At 36.6% G+C, this 24,451-nt stretch overlaps 1 protein-coding gene across 1 annotated transcript in view; it reads left to right on the top strand.

Moving 5' to 3' along the window:
- LOC136828547 (uncharacterized) overlaps positions 1-24,451 on the top strand; it is a 613,904-nt gene that overhangs the window by 90,155 nt on the left and 499,298 nt on the right. Inside the window, 1 exon segment of the mRNA XM_067086570.1 lies at positions 15,421-15,550. Coding sequence (XP_066942671.1) covers positions 15,421-15,550 — 130 coding nt within the window.

Below are 24,451 nucleotides of genomic sequence, written 5' to 3'. Positions count from 1 at the left end.
AAAAATTGTTACATAATACAAAACTGCAAGGTAAAATTTAATAATCACAATTTTCCAGAGCAAAAAAAATATATATTTTGAGACAAAGAGTGTTAGAGAACTACAATTTCCCATGCCATCATCATCATCATCATCACATTCAAAGTAAATACATCAACCTTAAGACTTGCACAGTCCCCAATAATGCAACCGTGCAGTTTTGTAGAAACCTCAGAATAATTGGCCACACAATTTTTCTCCAGCATAATAGAAATTAGCAATGAAATATGACAAAAGCAATGTGCAAGAGGTAGGTTGTTTTTACATTACAGTATTATTATCATCACAGTCATTGTATATGCATCAAATTCCACAGTTACGCTGTCTTGTGGAGTGAAAAAAAGGTGTAGTGCAAGCCTCAAAATAAATTAAACACATAATTCTCTAGTGTACTCAAAATCAATATTGAAATATATAGGGTGTATGTATATACATATAGAAATAATGTACAGTAACTGCAGTATCACATATCACCATTATCATTTACATCAGTCATTGTTATGCATCAACCTTGACATTAGAAGAGTCCTGCACAGTAAAAAAAAAAAATCAGTATAACACAAACCTAAAAATTTTCCCACAGCTCTCCAGTGTAATCAAAATCAGCATTAAAATAAAATAAATCACTAGAATTATAATTTTAAACATCACCATCATCATTACAGTCACTGTTTATACATCCACCTTCACAAGTGCATAGCCTGGTGCAGTGGACTCCAGGTCTAGCACACATTTGCAATTTCTAGTACAAGATTTTATACAACCACAATGGAGGAGGATGGAACATGTATTGCTAGCATCTGCAAGTGATGTCCAGTATGGCATCCAGGTGCCACTGTTATCTCTGTGCCAGCCCCGTTCACTAAAGTCTGGGATTTCTTGGGATCGTGAAATGGCCTGATCCCAGTAAAAGCTGGCCTGAAGCAGTGCTCTCTTTATGTGTTGGAACAGTGCTGCCAGAGTAGGTGGTATATTCTCAAGTGTTCTTGGTTAAGAGGGAAGGGCATTTCGCGCTCTTTACCTTAGACAAATATACTTCCTTTCCTTGGGAAAATGAGACCCATTCAGGGATAAGGCTGAGAAGGTGTTCTTTGAATCTGGTGGAATGTGTGGCACTCTGATATCATTACATGGTTACCCCTGTTGTTCCATCAATGTGCGATACATTTCTCGAAGAGCTGATAATTTAACTGATTGTGAATCTTCAACAAATGCCACAATTTGAGCACAGGCAATTGGATCGAACTGAGGTGGAGTAGCGCTTGTAGATGTTCGACGATGTGCAGCCCGAGCCGCATCTCGTAAATGTAAATAGCATTTAACATGGCAGTAAGTGTCGCCTGCATGGGCATCAGCAGCTTGCACAGTCAGCCGTCCAAGTAACAAAAATTTTTACTTGACTCTGCCCAACTTTTGAGATTGTAGTCGACATTGTCAGTAGCTACTTTATGCAGATTGTCCTGGTTTTCTCCCTCACAGATAACACACAACCTTACATCACGACCTGAAGGGTCAGATTTTCCAGCTGTCCTCATTTTTTTTGGAGAACTCTGTGCACCTGTTTCTCGATTTTGGTGCAACCTCTTAACACGAGAGCTGCTACAGTAACTCCTACATAATTTGTGGTACTTTGCATTATTTGAAGTAAGAGTTGCTGTAATACCTGAACCATCATTTAGTTGATCAAATGACACTGACATACCATATGGAATAGAATTAAATCAAATCTTTCCCAAGTGTTATAAGTCCTTTTCTTGGTTTCGTCAACCGTTCATTTTTATTCAACTGACAAATGCAACAGAGGTCCCAGTTGATATCATCCATCGTCTTATATTTTGAACTGACAAATGTAATTACAGTGAATCTACAATGTGCATCCACCAGGTGCCCACTGTTAACCATCAGTACACTGTGCCCAAGCGTTCATGCAGCAGTCCACTATCTACCACATACATTAATCAACTAGTTATCATCATGCACTAGTCTGCTGTTTATCACCATGTTCTTATTCACCGTCACAAACATCCACCAATGCAGCATCTATATGCTACCATATAGTAGTCCATTATTTAGCATTATGCTCAGTCCACCGTGCTGTACTTCACTAACTATGAGCATGCATCTAGCTATTCCATTGCCATCCACAAAAATCCTTGCCAAAATACCTGAAAGCAAACAAGAAAAAAAAAAGTTTAATCATGCAATGATTTCTTTAATAGCTATTAACAAATTTTTTTCTCGGCATGTTATTCAGAAATGTTAATATGTAGAACGAAATAATACATACCTAATGAAAGAGAAATATTTGCCCTACAATTTCATCTCTATGGTAATTCATATAGAAATGCATCATTCTTGAGTTACTGAAGGAAAAGTAATCGTGAAATCGATTTTTTTCATTTACTGCAAAATGTGCCGCCATTTGCGTGTGTTTTACGTAGAAACTATTATATTTACAAGAATAACTCATTAAGAAGAATTTTTGCAGAATTTAATTTCCAATATTTTTTTATTCGTGTACATTTTTACATGCAACGCTCCGTTTTGGAGAGAGAAAAAAAAAGAAAAAACATAGAAAAAATATCATCCGCAAGGGGGTTTTCCCCACAAAAAGGGGGTTAATGTGGGCAATTTTCTTGGCACTCTCTAGAATTCGAAATAGTATAGAATAACTTACGTCTGGGCCAAATTTGATGCTTTTAGATGAAAGTGCACGATCACCCCTTCCACAGCCGCTAAGCTCCCCGACTACTGGGAATGGAGGGATGAATTTACCGGGTCACACTTGAAGGTAGGGGGGGGTGGCCATAAAAGGCCATGTTGGTCGGCTCGAGAATGAGCTTGCAAGGAGATATGCTTTTGATCCGGTGCCAGGTAGGGTTCTGAGAGAGCAGCTCTGGCGTCTGGTGTATTTAAATCCTCGGGGATTAAGATTTGGTTGTTCTTAGAGGGCGCTAAGATCGCACCTGAGTCACGATCTCCATTTTCTGTCAAGCCCTTCCAAATTCTGGTGACTTCTGGCAACCCATGTTCGCCAGTTAAAATCTTCCCATAACGACCCTTCTCATAATAACTAACATTTTCAGCTCCGTAAACAATACCTGTAATAATGTCAACATGATTTTGAGGAAGATCACAATATTTTTTTAATTACATAGGGACGATGCAATCGTTAATGCAAAAGGGCTGTTCGATATAAAGAAGGATAAACCATATCCGAGTGCACTCACATTTGCACTTATTTGTTTACTTGACAAGTTTACAACACAATCATTACGTGCGCTATTAGTACAGTCGGTGCTATCAATAAGATTTTTTAGTTTTCTATCCAGTTTCCTTGTTAGGGCATCTGTAGCCCTGCGAAGTTTTCCGTATATTTATAGTCACAGCGAGTCCTTCCAATCAGCTTGGTTAGAATAATTGAATGAAATTCATGCTTTTTCTAATTCCTTAAATTTGTCCTTCTCTTCTTGCTTTGCGACTGCTATGTGGCGTTTTAACATCATGTCACTGAATTCATTGAATGGGTGATGGTTATATCTTCTTAAACAGCATGGTGGCAAGGATTTAGGGAGCACTTGTTCAGACAGGCACTTCAAGAACTTTAGTTAAATTCTGGTCGAATGCGCTGCCAGATGAGACTTGGAGAAGGTAGTGACTACGTATTTCAAAAGAGGGAACAGGATAGCGAAATTAAACATGACCCTCATTATGTATAACTGAATCACGAAGATATGGAACGTGATAAAAGTATGATTAAAGGCAAATACCACGAAGGAAAAATGAAACAGCAGAGTGATGCTAGGCCTTTCGACACACGGTCCTTTAGTAGCATACTGATAAAAAATATAAAAGTAAGATTACAAGAAAGCTCGTCTAATTGACAGATACCATACAGATATCCCTGAGGATGGGGATTATAAGGAACAGATGCACCTGGAATCCAGCACAGTTGAAGAGTTAGTGGACCTACCAAAACAAAGGTAAATCTTTGAGATGTTTTTACAAAGGACTAGGCCTAACTGGCTCGAAAGCAGGGAGGAGTCGATTAAAGGATTCTACATGGGAAGAGACTGACCATCAAAAATTACCTTGTAATGAATAAGCTGATTACATATTTATAAAAGTACAATGGTTAATATATTCTCCCTTTACTAAAATCATTATAGATTCTATTTTACAGTATCATAGTAACAAACAAATCCATCATGAATTACCTCTGCCTGTAAGTCATATTATTTCACTCACTTGGTTGTGCATTTGTGATTGTGAATTCAGTGGTGAATTCCACCAACAAATATTTGGTATGGTAATGGGCAACTTTATCGACACTCCTCTCAAACTTGTATGTGGAATTTTTTGAAAAACGATATTTATCTAATATCATTTATACTCCTTTAAAGCAGTATAGACATGTTGACAAAATTTTAGCTGTTTTGCCTGCTGGTATTGATGTAGCCTAAATGATTTACTCTCTAGCTTGAATAACCAAGTACCATCCATTAAATTTACTTTAGAATAAAAAAAATGGCAATTGTGTCCCTCTCTTTGATGTTTTAACACATAGAGAACCATTTCATTGCAAGTTCAGTATTTATAGGAAACCAACCCACAACTTAACCTATGTCCATTCCTATTCAGGCCACCACCTTAATATCAAAGCATCCATTTTTTCTTCTCTATTTTTATAAGCAGAGCACATTGTCACTCTCCAGTATTTGGATCAAGAAATCGAATACATAAGAAAAATAAGGACAGATTTATGTTACCCTTCACTTATAATAATAAAGCCCACAAAATGTTTTATAGAGAAAGTAGCATGGAGAAGGAAACCCTTACAGGACATTTTTAGCCTGCCTTATGTTAGTGGTTTTGAAACCATAAATTAATTGTTAAAATCTTTTAATGTCAACCTGCTTTTTCCTATAATGACACACTAAAAGGAATGTTAATAAAAAATAGCCCTTAGGAAAGCAACAACACAATATATAAAATTCCTTGCTTAAACTTCTCTTCTTTTTATATAGGTCAATCTAGTAAAGATTTGGAAATGAGAATTAAGCAGCATAAGTATTCTGTCAAAACTGGGCAAAAATCCATTGCAATATCCATTCATTTAAGTGAAAACTCTCACGGGATCACTTGGACTGACAGTTCAGTGACTGCCAGATCGAAAGATTTCTCTTCATGATATCTTTTAGAATTTGCAATTATGCAGCTTATTTCCAGCTGGAATTTCAACCTTAGGCCTGGCATGTATTATTTGGACTCCTGTATTAGTAAAATGTTCAAGAATGACCTTAAAGTTAAAATCACTGGCTTTATTACTAATTAGTTGCCATATACCCTATATATTTTCTGTGTATTTGTATTTTTGATAATTAATGAAAATTTTCATTTTGCAAAAATTTTTGTTGTCTACCAAAAGGAAAATATATTAAGTGTTTTACTTTTGTAAATATGTAATCGGCTTATTCATTCCAAGGTCATTTTCGGTAGTCAGTCTCTTCCCCTGTATAATCCTTTAATTGACTCCTCCCTGTTTTCGAGCCAGTTGGGCCTAACCCTTTGTAAAACCTCTCAAAGATTTACCTTTGGTAGGTCCACTAATTCTTCAACTGTGCTGGATTCCAGGTGCATCTGTTCCTTATAATCCCCATCCTCAGTGAAATTTGTATGTTATCTGTCAATTGTACAAACTTTCTTGTAACCTTACTTTTATATTTTTTATCAGTCTGCTAGTAAAGAACAGTGTTGAAAAGTCAAGCATCACTCCCTTGTTTCATTTTTCCTTTTTAGCATTTGCCTTTAGTTTGTTATAGACTTTATTACTTCATTTCAAATCTCCAGTCTTCATCTTCAGGCTATAAAATAACACAAAATAAAAGTGTGAAAATATAAAAATATGTACAAAGTAAATTTCCTAGAAGTGAAGGGTAAAATTATATACAATTTATGATTAAGTTGAAATAAAATCGCAAACGGTGGTCGACATGTGGGGACTGCTCAAGGAAGGTAGAGAGGAATAAAGACAGCCTTCTTGTTTAAGGGGGGACCAAGCAGCTTAATAAATAATGACTCGGTAATGACCAAAAGTTGTTGGTTAGATGACCTGCCTAAAATCTCGAAGTGTTTATTTTAAATTTTGTATTTGCATTTCAAGGTATGTACAGTACTTTGATGTTGGAGAACTCCAGAGATGAAAGTTTGATGCTTGTTTTGTAACTAACTGCATTATGGCTGTCAATACAGAGCTTGAGTAACCTTAGCGTGAATCCGATATAGATTCCTCGATCTCATCGAGGACAAGTAAATTTATAAACCACACTAGAGGTCATCAGATGTAAATGGTCTTTATTAACATTGAATAGGCGACCTATATTTAAAGGGTTTGTTGGGATAATATTAACTTTAAAAGCTGGAAGATGACTAGATACAGGTTTACTGAGGTAATTGAAAAAAGTTTTGTAATGAATGAATGGAAAATGTGCATAGAAAGGCATCTGTGGAACATCGGGTATAGGGTGGCGTGGGATAAAAACGTGATTTAGGAACTTTGCATCAGATTTATAAATAAAATTTGATGGATAACAGTTACTGATAAAATATTGTTGGACATACGTAATTTCCTCGTGTAATACCTGGCAGCTAGAAGTCAAGGAATATGCTTGGTAATGTAAGGTCATTATGCAATTCAGCTTAAAGTTATGAAAACAGTGATTATAAAAGTTTGTACTCAATCTGGTGAAGGTTTTCTTCCTATGTACTGATGGGCTAAACCCTTCGTGGTGGCTTCTGACAAGAATGTCCAAGAAAGGAAGGTGGTTCCTGAGCTCGTGCTCTACTGTAAATTTGATGTTGGGATGAAATAAATTAATAAAATTAAGAAACCTTTCGGAGTCAAAACCTGTTCTAAAAAGAGCAAAGGTATCATCAATGTACCTTTTGTAAAACAATGGATGGCAACTGACAGGGCAGGTGTTGAGCATGTGCTTATCCAGCTTGCACATAAAGATAGCTGCAAATATTGGGCGTAGTGGAGAGCCCATGGCCATACCATCGATTTGGCTGTAAGCATTTCCATTAAAAAGAGAGACAGCGTCCAACCTTGCTAGGTCTAACAATTTCTTACAATCAGATTTATTAAAACCATTAAAAACATTATCAGCATTAGAAAAAAGCTTATCTAGGATCAGTTAAATGGCGTGGTTAATATGTATATTATTGAAAAGAGATTCCGTATCGAAACGTACCAAAACTTACTATTATTAAATCAGAGTCTTTAGGTAAAATCGCGTTTTTAAAGTCTAAGGAGTTTTTTTAGGCTGTGATCATTTTCAGCCAAGGGAGCAAACAGCGGAACGAGGAACTCAACTTTTTTATATGAGGCTAGTATAGGGGGAATAGGAATTTTGTCTTTATGGATTTTCGGCAAACTATACATTAGTCTATAAAAAAGAACTTGTGCACTGTAAAGATTGATAGGTGTCCGTAGTTATGATTTCGAAGTCTTTTAAGTTCTTGAGAAACCTGTTTATGTGGTCCTCTATCTTGAACAAGGTGGAATAGTCGGGAGGACCGAACTTTTTAGATTTATTATTGTCACGCAAAATTACTTCGACCTTAGTGCTATAATCAGTTTTATCAAGAATAACCATTCCTTTACTTTTACCCGGGCGAGTGACGATACGTCATTATTTTTGGCTAAAGACTTAAGAATTAGATGGTCTTTCTTGAAGAAAGGAAACCAGTTAGTTGTTAGTTTAGGAGAGGTTTTATGGACCAAAGTCTGCATCTGTAGGCGTAAGAAGGAGGCGTCAAGATTCAAACTGAGATTCATCAGTCTGGAAAACATGAATTTGAAACTACTAAAAAACTGTGCATATGGAGGTTTAAAACACGGAAAGCAAAAATCTAATCCAAAGGAGAGAAGGAACTCTTCTCGTTTAGGAGAAGAATAGTTGGAAAAGTTAAAAACCATCAGGTTGGTGGTATGGAATCTGGAAATAGAAACATCAGTTTTACGTAGATTCTTCTCATGAGTGACTATGACTCTTAAATTTCAATACGCGGATCAAAGAAACATTTTGAAAACATAACGATCCAAATGCAAAGTCAAAGCCATTTATGAGAAGAAACTAAAATTTATGTTACCATTTATGTTATATATATATATATATATATATATATATATATATATATATATATATATATATATATATATATATATATATATATATATATATATATATGTATATATATATATATATATATATATATATATATATATATATATATATATATATATATATATATATATATATATATATATATATATATATATTTTATGGCCCACGCCCATCAAACATACACAAGCCTCTTAAAATACAAATAAAGTCACTAACAACCAAGTCCACAATAGGTGGAATGGCTGCAACAGAGTGTACAGAGATGGAATCAAGGAGGATAAAGAAAACTGAAAATAAAACCTTAATATTTAATACAAACTTTTAGAAAGAAATGACCACTGAGCCTCTTACAAAAATACATTAAATAAACACAAAAATCAACCACACTTATAACTAAAAACTAACTTTTTCAAAGATCCCTGTTCTACTTAATTCAAACGTGAAACCATTTCTGAAAAATTTTCTATAGAATGTTCATTATCATTAGCCATTCGGCACCATCAAAACAATCATCATCAAAATTACTCACGTCTGGAAAAGAAAAATTAATACCATTACACTTTGTAGTATCACCAACTAATGCCACGGGAATAACTTTGCCACGACCTTTATAAGCTTTTAACATATTTATGTGACACAGCTGGTAGGGTCTCCTCCTTTCAGGAGTTTCAACTAAATAATTAACATCACTTAATTTCTTTAAAATTTTCCACAGTCCTGAAAATGAAGCTTTTAAAGGGTTTCCTGGAATGGGAAGCAATACCAAAACATTATCACCCACTACAAAATTACGCTCCTTAGTCTTTCTGTCAAAAAGTATTTCATTTTCTTTTGGCTATACAATAAATTTTCACCAGCAAACTTCCAAGCCTTCGTTAATTTATCACCCAAATTACTAACATAATCTAATAAATTTATATCCCAAGATTCATGAACCACATCCAATGGACCACGCACACAATGACCAAAAATAAGGCTGAAAGGTGAAAATCCTAAAGATTGACTCGGCACTGACCGAAATGCAAATAATAAATAAGGTAGTTCCTTATCCCATTCGGAACCATTAACCAAACAATATTTTTTTATCATAGACTTCATGGTTTGATGAAATCGTTCCAAAACACCTTGACTTTCAGGATGGTACGGAGAAGAAGTCACATGTTTAATTTTTAATTCAGCCATCTTCTCCCTAAATAATTTACTCAGAAAATTAGACCCACAATCGGACTGAATTACTTTGGGCATTCCGAACCTGGTGAAAAATTCAATTAATACTTCAACAATTTTAACAGTTTTTACATTTCGTAGTGGTATTGCCTCAGGATATCGAGACATCCTATCCATAATTGTTAAAATATACTGATTGCCACTACGAGTTTTTGGCAGAGGACCAACCACGTCAATAATTACCTCTCTGAAAGGTTCAGAAACAACAGGAATAGGATGTAATGGTGCCTTTGGAATTGGTTGATTAGGCTTCCCGACCTTTTGACAAGCATCACAACTATTTACAAATTTTTTAACACACAATTTACGAGTGGTTTTAAAAACACCAAAATGACCAGCCAAACCATTTTCATGAGCCAATGTCATTAACTCCTTTCGATAAACAAAAGGAACCATAATCTGTTTTACAATTTCACAACCTGTGTTAATGGCATCAAAAGGTCTACTTATTCTATACAAAATATTATTAATTATCTTAAATCGAGGACAGTGAAATCAGTAATTTCGCCAGACTCAACTGGCAGGTCTTTAAAATCTGCTTTCTGAGTTGTAATAAGTTCCTTAGTAGTCCAATTAAGTTTATTATCCAACACACCACTATCTACAACTAAGCTATCACTACGATCTAAACTACTCAAATCAACATCAACTACCGACTCTGCCGTCAACACTTCTAGCCTTCGATCGAGTGACTACAGATATTTCATTACTGGAATTTAATACAATAGGAAAGTTTTATTTATTAGGCGACATCATTCCTAACACCAAATCCACATCTTTAATAGTTAATTTATCAATAATGGCCAGTTTTAAATAACCTGAAAAGACAGGGCATGATAAATAAAAACTCTCAACCGAGTAAGACCTGACCGTATCTGGAAAACCACTTAACAAAACATATTCCTTATTTGAACATTCTAAATCAATAGGTAAAAATTCTCTGAGAATTAAAGACTGAGCAACCCCAGTGTCACGCAAAATTTTAACCTTTCTTTGCTCAGTCGAATTCCCAGAGCGGACAAAACCATTAGACAAAAATTTCTGAAAAGAGCCAGTGACTTATTGCCTAGTCATTGATTATTAGAGTTCTCAGCCACTGACTCGTTCTCATTCCTTCGAATGGCCATTACCTGTCGTCTTTCGGTCCTTTGTGACCTTTTAAATGCATAACACATGCTCTTGACGTGTCCCTTCTTATGACAGAAGAAACAAGTCAAAGTTCTCAACTTTCCCGGTTATCTGTGGTCTGCCTTCTATAGCTGTTAACAGGAGTAGTACGAGAACCATAATTATCATTAGGCCTTGATTATCCCTGTTCTGGTTACTACTCCTGATAACTCTCACCCAACCAGATTTCTCATTTCTGGTACCCCTATCACATTTTTATGAGAGAGGAGTACTCATCACTTGCGATAGCCACCTCCTGTAAAGTTTCTAATTTTAACTCTTCGGAGGTGTACCTTCACCTCATTAGGCACGGACCTTTTAAACTCCTCAACCAAAATCAATTCTTTAATTTCTCAAAGTCCGTCACCTCCTTAGACTTTAACCAGTCGCCAGCAAACTGCTCTTTAGCTCTGGCGAACTCTACAAAAGTCTGCCCTCTTTCCTTCTGTAAATTACGGAAGCGTTGTCGGTAAGCTTCCGGCACCAACTACGTAAGCCTTCAAAACTATGACCTTCACAGAATCATAATCTGAGGACAGATCTTCGTCCAAGGTAATGTAAACTTTCTGGGCCTTACCTAACAATTTACTCTGAATAAGAGTGGTCCAGTACTCTTTGGCCACTCCAACCTTTGAGGCTATCCTCTCAAAAGAAACAAGAAACTCTGCCACATTGACTTCCATGAAAATTTGGGACTAACTTTAGAGCTTCAGTTAGATTAATACAAGGCATTGCAGACACATTATTTTATTGGGAAGAAGAAGAACCCTATTACTCAATGCTTGCATAGCAAGTTCGTGCTGTCTCTCTCTCTCTCTCCTCAGCCTTCAACCTTTGGAGATCTATTTCCATTCTTTTCAACTGAATCTGCCTATCTAAAAGTTCTACTGACACTGCTTCCTCCACCTGCCTAGTCTCTGGTTTGATTCTGCCTTCATCACCTTAACCTTTTCATAAACTTTAAGAAGCAACAAGCCCTTCCTAACAGACCTAGGATTTCAATTTCAACAAATCCTGCTACACACTTTAAATCAGACTTATTCAAGTCTGCCAACCTGTCCTGCCACCCCTCTCCACTCAAGAGCTCTGGGATATTCAAATCAGCCATAGTAAATTAATTGCACACAAGTAAAAGTATATAAATGTATCTCACAAAATATACCCAAAAACAAACCAATACACTGTACACCAGTAACCACACAAATATCCTACCACGGTAAAAAAAAAATTATAAACACTGATCAACACAAAAATATAGGAGAGAAAGTATTACTATGCTGTAAACACCCCAAGAATCCACTCTATACACTCTCGTGACTACAGGATCCGATAAATCCTGGCATGGTCACCAAATGTTATGGGCCCACGCCCATCAAACATACACAAGCCTCTTAAAATACAAATAAAGTCACTAACGACCAAGTCCACAATAGGTGGAATGGCCGCAACAGAGTGTACAGAGATGGAATCAAGGAAGATAAAGAAAAACTGAAAATAAAACCTTAATATTTAATACAAACTTTTAGAAAGAAATGACCATTGAGCCTCTTACAAAATACATTAAATAAACACAAAAATCAACCACACTGAAAACATCGAATAACAAACACACTTACACCAAATTAAGACAGACTATGCAATTACACTTTAAAGAGAGGGCCCTGAAAGTAATAGAATGTCGAAAAGTCAGAATAACCTAACTTATTACACACTAAATATTTATCACTAACGAAAAATAAATTGCTTCCCTTAAGTGAGCTCTAAACGGTGGCAGTGGCTAACACAGCCTTCAAATCACGGGTCGAGGGGAATAATATATATTCTTAAGACCTTACCAAACGTAAGAGAGGTCCCTTGGCAAAATAACTGGGCCAAGGGCACAGACTGAAGAAAGAATCACTTTAACGTCATCGATCAACGGACACGGCCGTCCGACAGGTAATCACACCTTACCAGTTGGCAGAGAGGTCCCATTGGCAAAATAACTGAACCAAGGGCGCAGACTGTAGAACAATCAATCTCTCAAAGGAGGACAGCAGCAGCAACTGAAGAAAGGCAGATAATCCCAAAATAAGTCAAGCCCTCACAATGTTAAAGGTCCAGAAACGACTGACTCAGTCCTGGTGAGACAGCACCGAATACAGCTCCGGATGAGAAGCCAACACCACACGTGAAAATAAAACAAGCTCATTGTAATTAAAACTATACAACAAGTCAGAAATGTCGGGGAGGAGGAAACAGGGTCATTACATTCCAAAAAGATAATTACTGCCAAAGTGACTTATTCAAAACAAATAAATTTATGTTAAATTAAACACACACACACACACACACACACACACACACACACATATATATATATATATATATATTATATATATATCCCTATATATATATATATATATATATTATATATATTATATATATATATATGCATATTTATATATATATACATATATATATATATCCTATATATATATATATATATATATATATATATATATATATATATATATATATATATATATATATATATATATATATATATATATATATATATATATATATATATATATATATATATATATATATATATATATATATATATATATATATAGATTTTATATATATATATATATATATACAATATATATATATATATATATTAACTTCTTCGTATTCACAATTATCATTTTAAATCCAATTCCCTAATACTTTGGTAATTGCTTACACCCTTTGGGGAATTATAACTGACATGTATTTCGTCCTCTGAGGGATAGGAATCAGTGCTCTGTTTAGAAACAATGATAGATAGTGACTTTGACCAGCGGCCTGAAAAGAGAAGTATCATTTTATATCAAATTTCTTTTACATATCCCAACCTGATATAGATTCTTTATTTAGAAGCGATATCGACCCACTTCGACCACGATAGCTTATTGGTAAGTTTGTAACCGTTGGCTAATTATAAATTTTGTCACTTATATACAGGTGAGTTTTTTGTTGTTATATATCAATATATTGAGCCACAAATATAAATTATTATCGCGTCCACTCTTCCTCGGGAATAACTTACACCCATGGAGAACTATAGTTAAGAGGTGTTTCGTTCCCTGCACGATTCGAACCGTTGCCTGGTTTAGAAACAGCGACAGACAGTGACTCTGACCAACTATCTAATTATAGAGGTATTTGTTGATACTAACTCTGCTGTACATATGAGAGCTGATAGGTTAGTTTGTGACACCTGGCTAATAATAATTTTTTTTTTCACCTATTCATGCGTGACTTTTTCATACTTACAAATATTAAGCCACAAAATTTTTTAAAAATTAAGTTTACTGTGCCTCGTGAGTAACGTTTACACAATGGTTATTATAAATAAGTGCATCCTCCCTAATACGATAAACAGTGACCTTGACCGACTGTCTATGAAGACAGGCATTTGTTGATGTCAACTCTACTGTACTCAAATCTATAGACTTAGGTTCTGTATTTAGAGTCGATATAAACTAGCTTCCTCCATGACAGCTGATAAGCAAGTTTGTGATATTTGACTAATAATAAATTATATTTTTTGATATTCATAAAAAATAAGTCACAAATATAATTCAAAGTCTAGTTCACGTTCACGCAACGGTTATTATGATTGATAAGTGTCTGTGTGTGTTTATATGTAAAATGCATCCCGGAAGATATTGCTTAAACAATATTCTTCGCATTGTTGTCAGCCATATATTGTATCTCGAATAAGGATAAAGTCGTGGGAAGTAATTAATTTCCACTTCCCACTGAACATGAATTAGTTAGATAAGTTTGATGGTGTTAGTGCTCGTCAGTGATTACAAAAGCACACAGACTTTACTAACATAACTTCTTTATCTGTCACATCTTCTTTATCTATAATACTTTAAACTTCGAAAATCTTTACTATGCTTTAAATATTTGTTACTCTAGAATTTGTATTATTTTATGCTTATATCACCGTTGGGTTTTATAACCATAGATTTGTGTGTGTAGAACTGCAGTTATCCTAGGAAAACTGTTTAGCCAGTTCATTATAAAAAGATAGTAAATTTAAATAGCTTTTTTTTATTTCGTCATAAAAATATGTAAAAACATCGAAATACCTTCAATTCGAGGGTTTATGATCCTAACCAGTTCCTAGAAACCTGAATGCCATCTTTGGAGTTCATTATTTTTATTTTCATACAGCGATATTGAATTGGTTTATAATGTAGTTTGGGAGAGGGCGAGGTCATTCTTTTTCTTCTTGTCACGACAAGTTTTTCCCGTGCATCTTATATTGTATTTTGCTGATTGTTAAGGCTGAAGAGGTCCTCAAATGGTCAAGCTGGTGAAAGTTTGCATTTTAGGAGTAATAAACGCACAATCTTATATTTCTGTATTTTCTTTACCCCGTATGAGATTACGAGGGCGTGGGGATAATAATTGTTAAATTATAGTTTGTCCAAAGTACTTATATCAAGGGAGATATTTGTAAAAAAAAAAAAAAATTATGAGGCATTAAACGCTGTAGTCAAGTAGGTCACTCTCATCATATTTAAGTTAGAATGGTAGTCATGTCCAAAAAGATCAAGAGCTTACGCTGAAAAGGTAGAAGAAAAATCTTCAGTAGTTTACAGACTGCACTAAAATTATCATAATGAATAACGGGATTTCATCTTTTATGTCCAGTTAACAAACAAATAATATCATAATACAAGCTTAAATGAATAAAGAAAATAGCAGAGTAATTACATATCTGAATTATAAGTGTTTTCTCACATCATTTCAGACGTCGTAGAAGAGGTTGAAGGAGTGTCAGGCCAAGCAGCCAGAATTCCATGCAATATGACGGTGCTATCAGGAGATACCGTGTACTTGGTCCTTTGGTTTAAGGAGGGATTGACAACTCCTATATACAGGTAACTAAAAACTATTTTTTTCTTGAAAGTTTTTAAGAGGTATTAGATTGCCGAGATTAAAGTTAGCTAGTAAAAGAAGTGGACATGCAAGTTAAGATACTGATACAGTATATATATATATATATATATATATATATATATATATATATATATATATATATATATATATATATATATATATATATATACATATATATACATATATATATATATATATATATATATATATATATATATATATATATATATATATATATATATATATATATATTCATATATATATATATATATATATATATATATATATATATATATATATACACATACACATACACACACAAACACACACACACACACACACACACACACATATATATATATATATATATATGTATATATATATATATATATATATATATATATATATATATATATATATATATATATATATATAAAACCACAGAGCCGATGAAACACGGTTTTTCAGCAACACCTTTTATCAAAGCATCGGATAAAGGTGAAAGTTGGCAAAGTGTATATTTTATAACCCTACCTAATTATTGCAAGTGTTATTTACTACCTAAGTTCAATGGTTCTGGTACTTACCAGAGTAAAAAGTGGGTTTCCTATGCCAGAGCCATCAAAATCGCAGGTAAGGGTTTTGAACACAATAATGACGTTAACCTATGACGTCATAAAACCTCCCACAGTGAAGAGAAGTTTACATATGGGAAAACGTCTCTTCACTGTGTATTCTGCAAATGTGGCGATGGCATATTCACTAATTGATATTAGAATGTTTAAGACCAAGAGAAAACAAGGTTTGCTCACTTTCCCCAAATATCCCATGTAGGTGGAGCTTTGTCTAACTTCCTTATTGCATCAGCAGGTGAATTGCCGCAATGAGCATGTACCTCGAAGATATGTCATCGCCTATAGTTACTCCAGGCAGGAAACAACGACATCAATTGGGTAGACCTTGTCTCTCTTGGCCTTTTGTTACCCATACAAGGCTTCAGCGATCAATCAATGATGGCGAGCAGGATTTGTCATCGTCCTTGATAGCATTATCATTCTCAATAATTTTATTATTATTATTATTATTATTATTATTATTATTATTATTATTATTATTATTATTATTATTATTATTATTATTATTATTTTGTGGAGGTTTCATTGCAACTTCCATCAGTTGTTAGGACTAAGTTGTTAAACTTGGATTTCTTCCATTTTCTTGATATTCGTATTGTTTCTACTTTACAAATAATTCCAGTGCAAGTAGTTCATCCACATAATGAACCAGTCTATAGCTCATTTGTTAGATCTACATCTATTCAGGGCAGGAATACAAAAAAGACAATCCATTTGTTTATCTCAGGTTTGACACTATAGCCTTCTGTTTGCAGCATGTCAGGAGCGGTCACTAGAAGTAGAATTTAAATGAAAAGCAATGATGCCTCATTTCCCTCAATTGTTAGAGTTGTAAAGTCAACGCCATTGTTTTATTTCAGTTAATGTAACCCATTGTTATTTTCTTGGTTTTTATTTATATCATATACAACACCTAAACAGCGCTTGTATACTCGCTGCAAATAAAAGGTACTGGTAGGAGTCAAGATTTTGAGGGCAAGCTCAAGCTATTATTTACCTGCTTCAATATCAATCAAATGTAACACGATTTATATTGATATGCATGGAAAGGAAAATATATTGAAATCAGTTTGAATGAGGAACATATTGTTATAATCACTGTGTTTTAATAGATATGTTTTAGAGTACAAATAAAACATCTAACACTATACATAATTAATTTACAAATGTCTTCGTCGTCGTCACTCTCGAGGAGAAGTCATCATCCACGTTTTCATCGTCGCTAGCGAGATCAATAATGACTGGTCCCACGCTCTCATGGATAATGTCCGATTTCAAGTACTCTTCCTCAAAATGACGTGTTGTCTAACAGCTCCTGCCCGCACTTTTGGGGCCCAAGTAACCATTACCCACCATAGAAATAATTACCTATTCACACTATAGTAAATCTTGCCACAGGTCTTCTCACTTGTATACAAAGTGGTAAGCCATAGCACAAATGCAGTCTTGCAACCACGGGGACAATTCCATATCCTGCTGGCCATTATCGAATTTGTCAAGCCTAAATTCTTTAAGCATTTAAACCTGCATATCCATTCACCGCCTACCTGGTGGATGGGCATAGCCTCATGACGTCATATGTTTACGTCACAAATTGTTTTAGAATCCTTGTCTGTGATTTTCTCGGTCCCGGCATCGGTGACTTCATTTTACTCTATAAATATCAAAACTATCGAACTTAGGCTCTAAATAATACTTGCAAAAATTAGGTAGGGTTATAAAATATACACTTGCCAACTTTCAGCTTTATCCGATGCTTTGATAAAAGTTGTTGCTGAAAAACCGTGCTTCATCGGTTCTGAATCCTCAGTATATATATATATATATATATATATATATATATATATATATATATATATATATATATATATATATATATATATATATATATATATATATATATATATATGTATATATATATACACATACATACATACATACATACATACATGCATACATTCATATATTCAACAGGCGGAGGTTTCTCAAAACCCAGTAAGACAATGAAGGCAGGGGAAGCACACCAACAGGTCAAGAAAGTCATATTCATTCAATTACAACGTTTCGAAGCCAACCAGCAGGCATAATTTTCAAGCTACAAGTAATAATACCTAAATAGTACATTAAAATTAAGTGACAAATATTAAAATACACAATATGAAATACCTTAAAACAAGCAAAGTTAAAAATATGAATAAGGACCAACCGTTGAGTATGGAGGCAGAGGAAGGACTGACCAAAAATGTAAACAGTTCACGAGAGATAAAGAGATGTAGACGTGGCATGGGTGTTCAGTGTTCAGGACCAGTTTCTTAATAAACAATGATTCATTAATTGTTAAAAGTTTGTGATTAGAGGCTCTGCCCAAAACCTTAAAGTCTTTGTACTGAATAGAATGTTTGCATTTATCGGCATGATCCCTTATGTTGGAAAATTCGGGATTTGAAAGTTTAGTGCCAGTTCTATAGCTGACAGCTCTATGACTGTCGATTCGGACTCTAAGTAACCTATGTGTCGATCCAATATAGGTTCCTCGATTACATCGAGGACAAGTAAACTTATAAATAACACAAGAGGATATTAAAGGATCCAAACGGTCTTTGAAGCTGAAAAGGCTACCGATATTCAGAGGTTTTGTGGGTATAATTTTGATTTTCACGGAGGGAGATGCCGGGATATTAGAGATCGGAGTTCTTTTAGTGCAATAAATTGCATATTTCATAAGAATCGTTCAGATAGTGAAACAAGCATGAAATTTTGCACAAGTGTCTTTAAAGAACCCTCTATCAGAAAAGGATGACGTGGACAAAAATTTAATATGGCGGCAAATTCCATGATGGCGGCAAGTATCGACAGATTTTGGCTAATTTTTTCACTAGAATGGCATGTATTTGCTTCTAGCAATATGGTAAAGCTCTTCCATACTATTTCTTGTGAATATTATGTTTCTGTAGCTTCCCAGTACAGTTTACCTTTAAATATGGGGGCTATATGGCTGCAAGAAAATAGAAACAATAATTATAATGAGAAATAATGCCCGTTCAACAATTATCGTTTTAAAAACTTGGTTTCTGTGGTTTTAGATCTAATGAGGCCATCTCTTTCGATAACTCATAAATTTTGAAGGAAAATTAATAAATGTAAAAAGAGTGTATGTCTGCACACAACCAGGGCACACTGGTGACATCACTGCTGTGTAACTCAGCATGAAATGTGCCAGCTAATCCAGCTTTACTAATCCTGTAGTCTTAGACTAGTAGTTGTAGTATAGTTTAGTTTAGTGTCCCAAATGCTTTCTAAAACCTTTGTTCAGATGATCCAGTCACATTTCGGCTGGCAGATATTTGCCACCTCTACCAACAACGTCTGGAACAATTGGGTGTAGAGTCACCAAGTGTAAATTCCACGAGACTCAAAGACAAACTTCTGGCAGAAATTCCAGAACTTGAGGCTCATAAATCTGGCAGAGATGTATTACTTGCATTTCAAAAGGATGTGGGAAAAGCACTTGCTCAATCATCTGATCTTTCAGAGGCAGTTATCATTGCTAAAGCAGCAAATATTCTCAGAAAGTCTATACTTGATCATCAGTCACGGTTTGATGGCACATTTTCTGAGGCTTGTGTATTGAAATTCTGTGCCTCCTCTCCTGCTCCAGTTTGTAGGGATGGTTGAGCATGGGGCTGACATCAAGTCACAGTTACGATTTGGAGCATCAAAAGTCAGACCAGGCCATTGCACAGCTCATGCAGTTCAACTGCTACTCCCCGATACAAAGAGGGAGCAACAACTCATAGACACTCCAAAGACAGAGAAACACCATTCCCAGTCTACATGGGACTCTCAGTCTATGCCAAAACCAGGAAGAGAAACCTGGTTGAAATGCTACATCAGTATGGCCTCAGTATCTCTTATGACAGAGTACTGGAGGTCTCTGCACAGTTAGGAGATGCCACAGTTAGCAAATATGTGGAGGAGGGTGTGGTCTGTCCCCAGTACTGCGAAAAGGGTTGTTCACCACTGCAGTGATGGACAACATCGACCACAACCCATCTGCAACTACTGCCACTACCTCCTTCCATGGAACTAGCATCTCCATATTTCAGCACCCCACCAAGGAGAACACTGGACTGGAAAGACAGCAACTAAAGTTTGCACCTGAGAAAGTGAGGTCGTGCCTGAATTGCCGGACACATTCACAAACATCTCACCAGCTTCCTTTCAAACAAAGAACCCTGTGCCACCAAACACTGCAATACCAAAGCCACCCACAGATATCTTGGGGCCACAGCTTGCACTGGAGTATCAGTGGCTAGACAAGGTCATAGTCACCCAGGAAATAGATGATGCAGTGAATCTGACGTGGTCAGCTCATCGCGCTTCAATGAAGAGAAGCCCAGAATTTGAAGTAACCATAACTTCATTGCTTCCTCTCCTGCGTGATCAGGCTCATTCTGTTGCTACGATCAAACACGTGATGCAGAAAGTGCAGGATGTCACTGATTTTCTGAACCCTGGCCAGATACCCATAATCACAGCTGATCAGCCAATCTATGCCGTAAAAAGCAGGTGCAGTGGCAGTGACCTGATCAGTATGGCGAAGACAAGTATCTGGTAATGTTTGGTGGTCTGCACATTGAGATGGCAGCAATGACATCTCTTGGTACTCTTCTTCATGGCAGTGGTTGGACAGGAGCTCTGGTGGAGGCAGGAGTTGCTTCATCTGGAACTGCAGAATCCTTCCTGTCAGCTGCAAGTGTAACCAGGACACGGCAGATGCACCAGGTTACAGCCTCTAGTTTGTACAAACTCCTGAGGACAGCATACACTGACTACTGTGCTGAGAAAGCAAACAACAATGAGCAGGCATTAGAGTTTGAGGAGTGGTGTGACCTTCGAAGACAGCAGAGTCCACAGTTCCACTTCTGGCACATGGTGTTGTCTATGGAACTTGTGATATTCCTACTGATCAGGTCCTTCCGTGAGGCCAATTTTGTCCTCTACTGCCAGGCATTGCATGAGCTGATACCCTACTTCTTTTCCAACAATAATACAAACTATGCTCGTTGGCTGCCTATTCACCTCAGGGACATGCTTACCCTAGAGAGTTCACACCCAGAGTTGCACAAGGAGTTCAAGGCTGGCAACTTTGTTGTGCACAAGACCAGTCGCCAGTTCTCAGCAATGGCTCTTGACCAAGCTCATGAGCAGACCAATGCCTTTATAAAGGCTGATGGCGGAGCCATTGGGCTGACTGAAGATCCGTCAGCACTCAGAAGATGGATGGTGGCTGGCCCAGAGATCATCCGCTTGGTGTCTGCATACAGAAACAGAGGTTTCAAAGTAAGGAGTCTAATGAGCAGACAACACACCATGAACAAACACCTCATGCGCAGAAGACATTCTTGGAGAGAGTCAACCAAGCTGTCATTGGCTTTGCAACACTTGGGAAGTCCTTTTCAGGAAGAGCCAGGATCTGTATTCCATTGACAACAAAGACATTGCCCACCCCAGCTCAGCAGAACTTCTACAGACACACCTTGACAGAGGCCGACTAAATTTCAGAAGTTTTCAGACTCTTTGGCAAACAATGCAGTCTCCTTCTATGAGCCGATAAAGAAGAACAGAACTGACTTCTTCAGGCAAGAAGCTGCTCCTGTAGAACAGTCAAAGCAGAAACTTCTGAAGGAGGATTGCCAGCTTTTCTCAAAGCTATTTATATCCTGTCAGAGCCGTGAATGTGATCTGCAGGAATTCTTCCAACACGAGAATCAAACATTCCCAGCTTCCCTTAGTGAGGGTGGTAGGCTGTACACATGTCAGAAGTCTCAGCTGACCTCGGTCCTGGAGAGTCATGTTACACTAGAAGACAAAGAACCAAGACTGATGTCCTCATTGTAGATGGATCAGCTTTGGTCCATGCCTGCCACCAAAGAAAGGAAAGACCTTTGAGGGCTATGCACTTTGCGACTTCTTGCCTGTGATACAATCCTATAGCAGCAAGTACACATCATCACATCTTGTATTTGATGTATACAATACATCCAGCCTCAAAGCTGAGACCAGGCTCCAACGTGGTCAAGGAGGAAGGCGAGGTGACAGACAAGAACACAATTCCATCCAACTGGCGCAATTTCCTAAGACACGATGCCAACAAGACAGAGTTGTTCCAGTTCCTGGCAGACAAAGTTGCCCAGATGTCTGCCACAAATGTTGTCATTGCCACGAAAAGGGTCTGCTGTCCTCAGCACTCATGAGGCTAGTCTTCAGGGACTGGAAAAGTGCTCTCATGAGGAAGCTGACACCCGCATCTTTCTCCATGCCAAATATGCCACAGAACATGGAGCCAAGACCATCACGGTTAAAGCAAATGACACAGATGTTCTTGTCGTTGCAGTCAGTGCTTTCTCCACTCTCCACAATCTAGGGCTAGAGAAGCTATGGGTGGCATTTGGCCAAGGCCAGAGCCTGCGCTGGATTGCTGTGCATGACCTGTGCAACTCTCTGGGCCAGGAGAAGGTGAATGGCATGCTCTTCTTCCATGACCTGTGATACAGTGTCAGCCTTCGGAGCAAGGGCAGAAGACCGCCTGGCAGACATGGAACATCTTTCCAGAGGCCTCCACTGTGTTCTCCAAACTGAGTCACTACCCTCTCAGAGTGGAAGAGAGTGACCTGAAGGTCCTGGAGAGGTTTGTCATACTTATGTATGAAAGATCCAGCACTGCTGGCACTGTGGATGAGGCTAGACTTGATATGTTTGCCAGAAAACAAAAGGGCATATGAGGCCATTCCACCAACCAGGGAGCTCTCCTCCAACACACCAAGCGTGCTGCGTACCAGGCTGGTTGTGTGTCAGGCCACCAGTGTCAGCCACAGCCAGAGAACCCTGCTGAGTGGGGATGGCAAATCAAGCTGGCAACCAAATGTGGATGCAAAGCAGGCTGTCAGGGAAAGGTGCAAGTGCTACAAGCTGGGTCTTCCCTGCACAGCTCTGTGCACTTGCAAATGTGAAGTCTAGATAAATATTGCCCTCTCTTCAGTAGATAATCTAAACTTGAGCATCCAACGTGTCATGCTATGCCTACCTTCTTATCCTCAATTTTTCAAAGGTGTAGGTTGAGAGACCTATACATAGATTGGTTGCGTTTAGTCGTATTTCTCTTCTTTTCTTTTTATGGTTACAGTCTTAGACACAATGTTGTATATGACCATACCATTACTATTTCAGTTGAAAATAGCATATTAGTTAAACTGTCTGATCACATGAATATACCATTAAATAAAAACAGTTGGTCTCTATGTCTGCTAGCGCTGTGGATAGAAAAAAAACATTTTATGGCAACCATTTTGTACGCCATCTTGGTTTAATTCATTTAGTAAGGGTTTTCAATAAAATGTGTGGTATGGAAATTTTTTTATAACCTAAAAGTCGAGGTTTAAAAAAAAAAAAAAAACTGGCATATTCCATCAATAGATGCTCCCAAACCAGTGAATCTCAACATAGATGGCGGCCATTTTGAAAAAATAGCCGCCATCTTGGTTTTCAGGTGGCCAGCGCCCTTTTCTAAGAGAGCGTAGTCTTAGGAATGTTTGTAAATTTCATGCTTGTTTCACTATCTGAACGATTTTTACAGCAATCTGCTGCACTATTTATAAAGATTGTGTCGTGAATACAAACTGGAATAGAAAGGTAGTTTAGGAACGTGAGGAGTAGGATGACGTGGAACAAAAATATTATTTAAAAATTTGGAGACATGGTTAAAGAATAAGTGGGTGAAAATACTTGTTGTAAAGTATTTTTGCAGGAACGTGATTTCATTATGGAAACTTGCCAACCAGAGGATAAAGCAAAGGCTCAGTGAAGCATGGTTAATACGGAATTAATCTTAAAATCAAAAGAACGAAAACTATAAAAATTTGTACCAATACCAGTAAATGTCACTTTTCTAAAAACAGAAGTAAAGAATCTTTGATGGGATCGTATTATTAAAATATCTAAAAAATGCAACTGGTTGTTAGTCTCGTGTTCAATCGTAAATTTAATATTAAGATGAAATGAATCTTTTAAAAAGTGCAAATGTGTCGTTCACATACAGCTTATAAAATAGTGGATGGTAACTAAGGGGACAGGTATCAAGCATGTGCTCTTCCAGCGAGCAGGAACAGCACATGCATGATACTTGTCCCCTTAGTTACCATCCACTATTTTATAAGCGGTATGTGGACGCCACATTTGCGCTTTTCA

Source organism: Macrobrachium rosenbergii, chromosome 43, assembly GCF_040412425.1.
Source record: "Macrobrachium rosenbergii isolate ZJJX-2024 chromosome 43, ASM4041242v1, whole genome shotgun sequence".
Classification (NCBI taxonomy): domain Eukaryota; kingdom Metazoa; phylum Arthropoda; class Malacostraca; order Decapoda; family Palaemonidae; genus Macrobrachium; species Macrobrachium rosenbergii.
This window is presented reverse-complemented; position numbering and strand designations above follow the sequence as displayed.